This window comes from Bos mutus, chromosome 19 (assembly GCF_027580195.1).
Source record: "Bos mutus isolate GX-2022 chromosome 19, NWIPB_WYAK_1.1, whole genome shotgun sequence".
NCBI classification, from domain to species: Eukaryota; Metazoa; Chordata; class Mammalia; order Artiodactyla; family Bovidae; genus Bos; species Bos mutus.
Window position 1 is genome coordinate 38,459,975 of NC_091635.1, and position 11,488 is coordinate 38,471,462.

At 48.9% G+C, this 11,488-nt stretch overlaps 1 protein-coding gene across 3 annotated transcripts in view; it reads right to left on the reverse strand.

Moving 5' to 3' along the window:
• Positions 1-11,047, reverse strand: part of RAP1GAP2 (RAP1 GTPase activating protein 2) — a 216,497-nt gene extending 205,450 nt beyond the window's left edge. For all 3 annotated transcript variants that reach the window (XM_070390219.1, XM_070390218.1, XM_070390220.1), the window contains exons 1-2: positions 10,915-11,047; positions 1,876-1,992 (exon numbers count right to left, since the gene is read on the reverse strand). In XM_070390219.1, coding sequence (XP_070246320.1) covers positions 1,876-1,992; positions 10,915-10,964 — 167 coding nt within the window. In that variant the 5' untranslated portion in view covers positions 10,965-11,047. The remainder of the gene's footprint in view (positions 1-1,875; positions 1,993-10,914) is intronic.
• Between the last annotated feature and the right edge of the window lie 441 nt (positions 11,048-11,488).

An 11,488-nucleotide genomic window follows, 5' to 3' on the forward strand; every position in this document is an offset into this window, starting at 1 on the left:
CCTTCGGAGTTTAGAGCATTTGTCTAACCTCCTGTTTCCTGAATACCAAGAGTTCCGGGTGGCCTGAGTTGCCTTTCCCAGGGTTCCTATCACTTCTCTGTGCACACGTGCTAAGTCGCTTCAGTCGTGTCCAACTCTGTGCCACTCTTTGGACTGTAGCCCACCAGGCTCCTCTGTCCGTGGGATTCTCCAGGCAAGATTACTGGAGTGGATTGCCATGCCCTCCTTCAGGAGATCTTCCCAACCCAGGGATCAAACCCACATCTCTTATGCCTCTGCATTGGCAGTCGGGTTCTTTACCACTAGTGCCACCTGGGAAACCCTATCATTTCTATATCATCGTTCAGTTAATTATTCCTCCTTGAGCAGAACTGGATCCAGAGTTCCTGTTCCCCTCACTGCTTCCGGTACCTTCTGAAATCGTCACTGAGACAAGAGAGAGCAGACTCGCTGCTCTTAGCTAAGTAGGATTCCCAGCAGATGTCTGGGGAGGTGAGGTCTACTAGCATCACGGAACCTTATTCCTGGGGCCAGTTTGGGGAGATGCAATAAGAGCATGGTCTCTGTTTACTTACTGGCCAGACCAGGGTGTTCCCCCAAATGACATTACTTCCTTTCTTCTTTTATTCAGCCAACCCTGGGAGGAAAGACCTGTTCATTCTTGGCTTCAAAAGTGACAGTGTTAGTCGCTCAGCTGTGTCTGACTCTTTGCGACCCCATGGACTATAGCCCACTAGGCTCCTCTGTTCCTGGGATTTTTCCAAGCAAGAATACTGGAGTGGGTTGCCATTCCCTTCTCCAGGGGATCTTCCCAACCCAGGGATCGAACTCAGGTCTTCTGCATTGCAGGCAGATTCTTTACCATCTGAGCCACCACAGAAGCCCCTTGGCTTCAAAGGTCCTGCTACTTTAGAAGCTGATGCAAAGAGGTTTAGATGGGGCAAGTGGGAAGAAAGCTCCAGGGTCAGGTCTAGCAGAAGCCTTGGGAAGGGGTGTGGCAGCAGCCAGGCTTCCCAGCATGTCTCCATCAAGACCGCTAACAGTTGTCCTGCCTGTCCACTGTGTGGAAGAAGGAGCCAGGGGGCCGGGGAGCAGGAATCTGGGTGCCCCTCCCCCAGACTCAGGATCCCAGCTGACTTGACAGAGGAGGGAGACAAGGCAGGGCTGGCTCTTACCCAGGTCAAAGCAGGGACTGCCCAGCAAACTTGCCAGATGCTCTTCCTCTTAAAAAGGAACCAGCCAGGCTTCCCTGGTGGTCCAGCGGTTAAGAATCCGCCTTGCCAATGCAGGGGGCACAAGTTCGATCCCTGACCCAGGAAGATTCCACATGCTGCAGAGCAACTAAGCCTGTGCGCCACAAGTACTGAGCCCACGTGGTGCAACTCCTGAAGCCTGTGTGTCTACAGCCTGTGCTCTGCAACAAGAGGAACCACTGCGATGAAAAGCCCGCATATTGCAACTAGGGAGTAGCCCCCACTCGACACAGCTAGAGAAAGCAGCAAGGAAGACCTAGCACGGCCATGAATAAATAAATAATTTTAAAAAGAAAAAACGGAACCAGCTCATCTCTAGGCACCATTTCACTTGAGATTCACGATCTTCCCAACAGAAGGCAGGGAAAACATGATCATACCCATTTTACAGAGGAGAAAGCAGAGGCAGTGACTTGCCTCAAATCACTCAGAATATTCTAGGCTGGATCAGCACCACAGCTGATAAACTTTCAAGGACCCTAGAAGGCCTCTCCACCACAGAAGGCAATGGTTCCCACTGGGAGTTTATGGACCAGTGTAGGGCTGGCTGTCTAACAAGGACCACCTGGAGGGGCCTGGACCCTGGCCGAAGAATGAGAGGAAGGGCAGTGGGTGCTCTTACCTGGAGGGAGACTCCAAGTCAGCGCGGCTGAGGATGCGATGCTGCTGGGGGCTGTAGAGCCACTGGAAGGCTGTCAGCGTCCTCTCCTCAATCCGGAACCGTCCCTCCTGCACGTACCTGCGGGTGAGGCGGGAGAGAGTGAGGCGGTGGGCAGCCAGGGCCCTGCAGAGGTCCTCTGGGAGTTGGCCCTCCGTGCCACAAAGTGACAGATGAGGGATACCTGTCCCCAGATACCCCTGCTCATCAGCCATAAAGTCTTATCTCCAAAGAGCCATGATTTAAATTCCCTGAAGAAGAGGCAGCTATACGGAGCAACTCAATAGATGGAAAAGCTTTCTAAGTGTTAGTTGTCTAAAGTTGAAAGGAGTCAGTCGAAAGGGTAAGTCTCCTGTCACCAGAGGCATATAAGCAGAGGCTGGGCAGAGAACACAAGCATCAGACAAGGATCCATTCTCCAAACCCTTATAAGACTGACACATTGGACTTCTTGAGCTCATAGCAGGAGAAAGCATGCTCTGGAGTGGGGGTCATGAGTCAGATGTCAGGATTAGATCTTCCAGAACATCAAGGGTCTCTCCCAGAGTTCCAGTCACCCTGGGGATCGACACTCAGCCCAGAAGAAGGATCAGGGAAGCTGGACCAGGCAAGGTGAACATAAAGCAATCTCATTCACTTCGGCCACCAACTCCTGATAGACTCATAAATCCGTCCATTAATCCAGTATTTACTGAGCGTCTATGAGCAAAAGAGTCATAATCCCTGACATCCTGGAGCCTACAGTTTTGTGGAAAGAGAAGCCATCAATAATCACATGAACTAATATATCATTATAAACCGGCCCCCTCACACACAGTGGGACTGTCAATTGGTTACAAGCCCTCTGCTGGACAGCCTGACAACGTCTGTCTAAATTACAGTTGCAGTTCCTCTGTAATCCAGCGATCCCCCTTCAGAGAATTTATCTGCGGATTCTAGCACATGCACAAGGTTATCCGTGGCACTGTTTCTAATAACAAAAGACAAGGAATGGACCAAGCACCCATCAGTAGAGGGCTGGTTAGATAAATAACGGTGCATCCATATAGTAAAACAGTGTGCAGCCATACAGAATGTTTTTATTGAGGGCACTCCCTGTGTGCTATCATGCAAAGATCTCCAGGATACATTGTTTTATCTCTTTTTTTTGAGTTTTTGTTTTTCTTTTTGATACATTGTTTTAAAAGGGGGGAAAATAAAGTAAGAATTTTTATTTGTTTATCTTTACATGTAGAAATTCTGGAGACACCAAGCTAATAAAAAGTAGTTACCTAGGTGGGGGTAAGGACAAGCTGGGGGAATGTGGGGAGGGAGTAACTTTTTAACAATGTGTCTTTTTATACAGGAGAGGTATTATCTATGATTACAAATCTTTAATTATGTGTGTGCATATGAAATTACAAACTGCATAAAGTGCTATGATAAAAAACAAATTGTGCAGCCACTCTGATACTGCCTGATCAGGCACTGGCTTTGTTGAAGGAGGAGATTTCCCAAAACGAGGGTTGCTGGAGGGAGAGCGCTTCCGTTGGTTGCTCCTATGGTCTCCCAAACCAGGGCATCTGGTCCCCACCTGTCTCCCTTCACTCTCTTCAATATGATCTGATGGGCATTTCAGGAAGATCGTCCTGGAGGAAAAGGGCAAGGCAGCCAGGTTAGATGTTCTCGCAGGGGGTTCCAATGGGACAATGTTAGTTTGCCCAGGGGACAGTGCTGGAATGCAGAGACATGGCAGGACTCAAGTGAGAGAAGGAAGAAGTATCATCTGGACCTGGGGTGGGTCAGACATGGTGAACGGGAGACAGGCAACAAAGTTTTTCCTGAGTCTGTGGTTTGTGTGGGCATCTGGCTGCAGTGTCATTCTCGCTGGACAAGAACAAGTTTAGGAGGGAAGATCACGATTTTATGACTTTCCTTTGTGGAACATGACCTTCCTCTGCTTCCTGCCTCAAGATGGCTCCTGTCCTATAAAACCTGGCTCAAAACATGACTCCTTAAAAAAAATAATAACTTGGCTCCTCCAGGAAGCCTTCCCTGATTAATCCCATCCTATTGTGATGAGTGTCTATGCCTTTCCCCATTCTCGGGCTCCTCCAAATGTGCTCCTCCTCCTTGCTCCAGCCACCCCTCCTCTCCTCTCCCCAAGGCAGGGCACAAGGGACTGTCGTCCAGTCGTTGCAGGCACCTCGGCATGGATTCCACTTCCCTTCTTCAGGTGAGAGATTTTCCACTGTAAGTCCCAGATCCCTCATCTGTAAAATTGGAGTAATAACACCACCCACTTCGAAAGGTTGTTAAGAGGATTAAATGAGATAATTCGAGGAAAGCTCCTGCCACATGGTCATCCTTATCACCTCCCCTCTACCCCCCACCTCCCACCCCATCCTCATCTGTCCTCACCGGTCATCGGCTTTACCTGCTTCACTCATGACAGATAAACCCTCTCCCTACACGCTCTCCTCCAAGCTTCACATGAAATCTCTCAGAACTGGCTGATCCCATTTCAGAGACGAGGAAGAAGAGACATGGGGGATGGAAGTGAACTCGTCCAAGGTCACATACACACAGGAAGCAGCAGCCTTCTCTGGACCTTCATCCCCTGGCATCCAGTCCTCTCTCCATACACAGACACACATCCTCTCCCTCCTCCGTACCAGCCCCCACTTCCCAGCACAGATCTTGTCACCCCCTCCCCTGGCCAAAAAGGTTAGGGGCTTCCCACCACATATCAAATGTCCTCCAAACTGCTCACCTGAGAGGTCTAATTCTTCCCCACTTTGCTCCCCTCCAGTCTTTCCCGCCATAACATGCCTTCCCCCAACAACTCCCACCCCTACATTCTCAATCTTTTTGTCCTTCTCTAAAGATGCCCTGCCTTTTCTAACCTCGGAGCTTTAGCTCAGGCGGTGCCCAGATCTCAGCTGCCCTCCCTCCATCTGTGTCTTGCTCCACCCTGCCCAACTGCTCAAACCACACAGCCTCTAAAAATCTGTCCCCAGCCTCCCAGAGAGCCTCCAAAGTGGTTCCAAGTTTCCGGGGATGCTTTGCTTAACCTTGATCACAACGCTGCTCTCTGCCGGCTCGTACGTGAGTTATTTATGTGCCTGTCTCCCTGCTAGAGTACAAAGATTGTATCTGATCATCTCTGAAGTCCCTGTAACACTCTTACCCAGCTCCCCAGTCAACTGAGCCAGTTTGCTCTAAAAAAATCACGACAGTCACAGTCATCAACTCACTATGTTCTTGAGAAGATTCTTCCAGAGACTGCTTTGACATAGATGATCTCCATTAATGAATCCAATTTACTAACTTAGGAGGGGGATTGGCTGCACTGACTTCATCGACTACAGGAAAACAGAACATCATCCATCCCCAGATGTCTTGCCTATAAACCTGTCTCATACCTGAAACTCTACTGAACAGTACCCAGGAGATTAAGCACTGCAGAGGGTCAACCTTGGAAGTCACTAACAGCCATTCCCACTTTAGCAGGAACCAGCTTCTCAGATTATCGCTGGGAAAGTAGGAGGCATGATCAGGGACATTGAAAGGAACAAGAAGAGAAGGAGCAGAAACCACTCACATAAGAGGCCTCCAGTGTGGAGGATGCAATCCATCACCAAAAGAGAGAAGGGTCAGGCACTTTAGAGGTTACACCTATGTTTTCAGTTGAACACTGGGGTAGGTCAGGCGGGCACTGAAACCTGAACCTTGAAATCATTTTGCTGAGTGAAAGAAGCTAGTCACAAGGGACCACGTGCTGTATGACTCCATTTATATGAAATGATGTCCAGAATAGACAGATCCATAAAGAGAGAAAGATTAGTGGTTGCTTAAGACTGGGGGTGGCGGGGAGGGGAACTGCTGAAGGTTATGGGATTTCTTTGGGGGATGATGAAAATGTTCTAAAATTGACTATGGTGATAGTTGCACAGTCCTGTGAATATATAGTCCCACTGAATTTTACACTTTGGGTAAATTGTGTGACACATGAATCCTATTTCAATAAGGCTGCTGTTAAAATGAGTGAATATCTAATAGTGCATACTGATATAAATTAATGATTGAACAATTAAATAAATGGAGAGGAAAGAGACAAACCTCACGTGCAGAAGAATTCCAAACAATATATGTAAACACTCTACCCCCAGGAAGGTGGACCACAGCTCTGCTCTGCTTAGATACGGGCTTCACAGAGTAACTTCCTTCAAAGAGTACACTACGGAGAGGGGGAGGGCAGTAACACCCACAAGCACTACTTCAGCCAGGTGGTCAAAGTCAACATCAACAAGCTTTTTTTTTTGGCCACACCCCAGCGGCACGGAAGATCTTAGGTTCCCCCTCCTCCAGGCATTGAACCTGTGCCTCCGTGGAAGCACGGAGCTCTAACCACTGGACTGTCAGGGAATTCCCTTGATAAGCTATGTTGACGTAGGGATCCTTGATACAATGTATGAAAATGACACTCTATCGTTGTGATCTTCTTCTCCCAAATTCATAATTCCAATCTAATAATGAGAAAAACATCAGATACGTCCCAGTCGAGGGACACCATCCTACAAAACAGGACCACAACTCCTCAAAACTGTCAAAGTCATCAAAAACAAGAAAAGTCCAAGAAACTGTCACAGCATAGAGGAGTAATTACATTAATTACTAAATGCCATGTGGTATCTAGATGGGACCCTATAACAGAAAAAGGACATAAGAAATCTGAATAATTTATGGGGCTTAGTCAATAATAACATATCAATATTGGTTCATTTTTGCAAGAGATGTATCATACTAGTGTAAGAAGCTAATAATACGGAAAACTGGGTGTGGGATATATGGGAACACTGTACCATCTTCTCAAAGTTTTGGAAATCTAAAGCTGTTTTAAGGGCTTCCCTGATGGCTCAGCAGGTAAAGAATCCACCTGCAATACAGGAGACACAGGAGACTTGGGTTCAATCCCTGAGTCGGGACGATGCCCTGGAGGAGAGCATGAAAACCATTCCAGCGTTCTTCCCTGGAGAATCCCAAGGACTGAGGAGACTGGCGGGCCACAGTCCAAAGGGTCACAAACAGTTGGATGCGACTAAGCAACTACATATGCACACATGCAAAGCTGTGATAAAATACAAAATTTACCAAAAAAAAAAAATATTAATCTCCACGATGAAGTGCTTTTGCAGATCATTGTGAAAAATATATATAATAAGCAAATCAACAAGGGGGAAAAGGACAAAGGAAATTAAATGAGTAGTTTACAAAAGTAGAAACACAAATGACCAATAAATATTAAAAAATCAACTTCTATAAGAAACGAAAATTAAAACAACGAAAAACTATTTTTCACCAGCAACATGAGCCAAGGTTTAAGTTTGTGATTAATAATTCCCAGTATGAGCAAAATTGTGGGGAATGTGCAACTCACATATCACTGGAGATAATATGTGTGTGTGTGTTAGTCACTCCGTCATACCCAACTCTCTGCAACCCCACAGATTGTACCCCACCAGGCTCCCCTGTCCATGGAATTCTCCAGGCAAGAATACTGGAGTTGGGTTGCCATTTTCTTTTCCAGCAGATCTTCCCAACCAAGGGATCAAACCCTGGTCTCCTGCATTACAGGCAGATTCTTTACCAACTGAGCCACAGGGAAGCCCATAAAATGGTGCAGTTTCTTTGGTGATCAATTTGGCATGGCACAACATACGCTTCCTTTTACTCTGTGATTTCACTTTGGAGAATACATCCAACCATTATCTTTCCACATGTTTGCATGGGTATACGTTCCCTGCAGCGAGGTTTGCAATATCAAAATATTCAGAATTCCTTGAAAGGCCATCCATAGAGGCTACACAAAGAAATTATGGTTCAACTGTGAATGGAATACTTTACAGTCAGTCAAAAGTATGTTGCCAGAGCATTCTGCACTGTTTTTCAAGTACTCACACAACCCTAGCCTGTAGCCTCTGTCAGGTTCTTCCCCCAGATCCAAAGCCCCACCATCAGAAACTGGGCAACAGGCCCTCAGACAGTAAGAGGAATGCCAAAAAGTCTTACATATTTAATAACTTGATCTGATGAACCCAACCAAATCCTAATTTAGTTTTTGGTACTTTATGGAGAATTTGGAGGAGGAACCTTCAAAGCAAGAGCTGTTCTAAAAGAGTAAGTAAACGTCAGACATATTTGTTGCCCAAAGAATATTCCCCACCCTCCTTCCCACTCAAAATTTTGTGGTTTGGGTGGAACTAACTCCAGCCCCCAGATTCCAGGGTGAGCACATGACCCAGCCTGGCCAATCTAAGCAGTCCATCCCCCAGTCCACAGTGATTGGCTGAAGGATGGCCATGTGACCCAAACTATGTCAATGAAATGACATTCTGAAACTTTCGCTAGAACCACTGAGAAAAAGAAGCTCTTTTTCCAGGTGGGTTTTGCTCATCTGGAGGGTTGCCTGCAACTCCTGAGAGCCACCTTATTTCCACAAAGGAATAAAGAGGGGACAGAAGAAAGAGAAAGGACAGAGAGAGTAGAATGTTATTTGGTGACATTACTTGAGCACTTGAATCCAGTTTTGTCTGAAACATGGAAAGTTCTTGTGTTTTCATATCTGTAAGCCAATATTCTTAAAAGGGAGCCAATACTCGCTTTTACTCTTAAGCCAATTTTAGTTGAGAAAACTGACTCAGTCTGAAATTCAGGAAGCAGAAGCCAAGGCTGATCATGTTGGGATCATGCCATGGAGTTCAGAAGGTGTCTTGTCCTCAAGAGTGCTCCCTGCCAGACAGTCTGACCACTCAAGTCATGTCTTCAGGACCTTCTCAATGCCATGGGCTTTTTTACCCAGGAGTGAAAGGTGATCCAAAACTTAATTAGGGTACTAATAATGATCTGTGCTTCATCAGGTGAACCTGATGATCACTTTGGTTGGACCCAAGATCCAACCCAGCCACACATCAGGGCAGAGAGAGTCAGAGCAGGAATCCAAGCTCTGCCCCCTTTAAGACTCTTCCTGTTTCCTCCTCCATGGAGGGGGAGGAAAGGAATCAAACTGCACAAACTGACCTGGAAGGCCCTGGGGTCCTAGGGTGGCACCTCCTATCCAGAGAGAGGGCACTAACTCTACTTTTATCTGATTTATGTATCGGGGTTTCATCTGAAGAGTAACTCCACTGCTAAAGGGCAATTTTGATTATTTGGACCTTGATTCTTGGAACTCTTGAAGTGCAGGACGGACTGAGCAGGCTGGAAACCCACTGACCCCTCTTGCTCTGACATGCTGAGATTTTTTTGACAATGTGAACTTGCAATAGCGGCCAGGCCCAACATTCAGGAATTAAGAAGCAAAAAGGAGGAGGAGGGACTTCTCTGGTGGTCCAATGGTTAAGAATCTGCCTTGCAATGCAGGGACATGGGTTCCATGCCTGGGTGGGGAACAAAGATCCCACATGCTAAGAGTCAACTTAGCCAGTGAGCAACTACTGAGTCCTTGCACTGCAACTAGAGGGTCCACGTGCCACAATGAAAAGATCTCGCCTGTTGCAACTAAGACACAGACAAATAAGTAAATTTAAAAAAAAAAGAAAGAAAGAGGAGGAGTTAAGCCCCTGGGGAAATCCTGAGTTCAAACCCTGACTCTGTAACTTGCTTGCTGAGTGACCTTAATTAACTACCTTCCTTCTCTGAGCCCCAGTTTCCTCATCTGTAAGGGGTGGGGGGTGGGGGGTGCCAATACCCTTCTAAAGGAAATCAACCCTGAATATTCATTGGAAGAACTGATGCTGAAGCTGAAGCTCCAATGCTTTGGCCACCTGATGCGACTCATTGGGAAAGCCCCTGATGGTGGGAAAGATTGAAGGCGGGAGGAGAAGAGGGTGGCAGAGGATGAGATGGTTAGATAGCATCACTGACTCAATGGACATGAATCTGAGCAAACTCCGGGAGATAGTGAAGGACAGAAGAGCCTGGCGTCCTGCAGTCCATGGGGTCATAAAGAGTCAAACACGACTTAGAGTCTGAACAACAACAATACCTTCCTCTGCGTATGGCTGTAAAGAGTAACTGAATCAATGCCTGATTATGGCAGAGCCAGCAGGAAGGACTCTGGAAGCCAGGTTGCAATTATTAAGGATACTATTGTTATTCTTTGTATTCAGGCTACAGAATGTACCTGGCAAGCAGTGTCCTGGAATTCTTTTTAAAGATGCCCCTGGCCCTGGTGTGGATGGAGGATTTGAGATGGGGAGGGGTCCCAGTCAGACATTCTTAAAATCCTTCCAGGACAGGGATGGGCTGAACAGGCTGCCCTGCATTCTAAGTCCCGCCAAGCAGAGGTCAGATCCCTGACTGAAACAGCCCTGAACATTCGGACAACCGGGACTTGGGCCCAACCCAGGTGACTCCTCGGTGATGCGTCTGAAACCTTCTTGGCCCGCAGTCTGGCAACCTGACACCGCAGGCTCTGATTTCCCAGCCCAGACAGGACTGCGGTGGGGGTAGGGGCAACGACCCAGCTACCCGGGGACCTTTTCCCTCACTTCCTAGGCTCCCCTTTCTCAAACACCCCATCTCCAAGGTGCCCACCGCCGCGAGTCCTCATGTAGGTGAAGTGAGACATTTCCTTGAACAGGCGAGATGAGAATTGTAGGTTGGACCCCCTAGGGGTCCAGTCTGTGGCCCGACCCAGAGCAGCAGAAGGTTTGAGGGTAGGAAGGGGAGTCCCTCTGCACAAAGAGAGCTAACGAAGACCGAAGTCCTCCCAAAGCCTAACGTCGGGGACAGGGGCCGGGGTCCGGGCGACGATCGCTCTGGAGAACCGAGAAGACCAGGCTCGGGTCGCGGGACTGAGATGACCAGGCAGCCCGGCGCCTCTAGTTCAACCCGGCCCCGCCGCCTTCGCTCGAGAAGAAACTTCGAGCCAGCGCCCCCGCTCCTCCCCGCGCTCCGCCCGGCCTCAGCACGCGGGTTCGCGCCCTCACCAGGCCCCGCACCCCCCGGCTGCCCACTCACCAGCGCACCAGCTGCCAGCGCTTCTCCCCGGGCGCCCGGCGACCCGCCATGCTTCCCGGCCGCCGCCCGCTCCCCACCCGCCACCGGCCGCACCGTGGAAGCAGCTCCGGCTGCCGCAGGCCACTGCCGAGGGCGCGCTCCGCAGCGCGGGTCCGGCGGGCGGGGCGGGAGCGAGGCGATTCGGCCGGAGCCCGGGCGGTGCGTCCGGCCGCGCGCATCTCCCCCCGGACAGCCGCCGGCCCCGCCCTTGGAGTCGGTCCGGGCTGGGTCACCGCGCTCCTCGCCGCGGTCGCGAGACCGCAGCCGGTCCCCTCACTGCCTTCACCCACGCCCAGCCTGCCCAGAGGCGCAGCGGAGCCGACTCGCTTTGGAGCACTGGGCGAGGAGTCAGGTTCTCCAAATTCTACCTGACTTGCTGAGTGACTCTAGTGAATTCACTTAATCCCACTGTTTCACTTCCTTACGACACCTGTTCCACCTACCCAGAAAGTTATGCCCCAAAATAAACTACTATAAATGGCTTAAATAAAAACTGATGCGCCTTACTCCCCACCGATTATTATTATTGAACTAT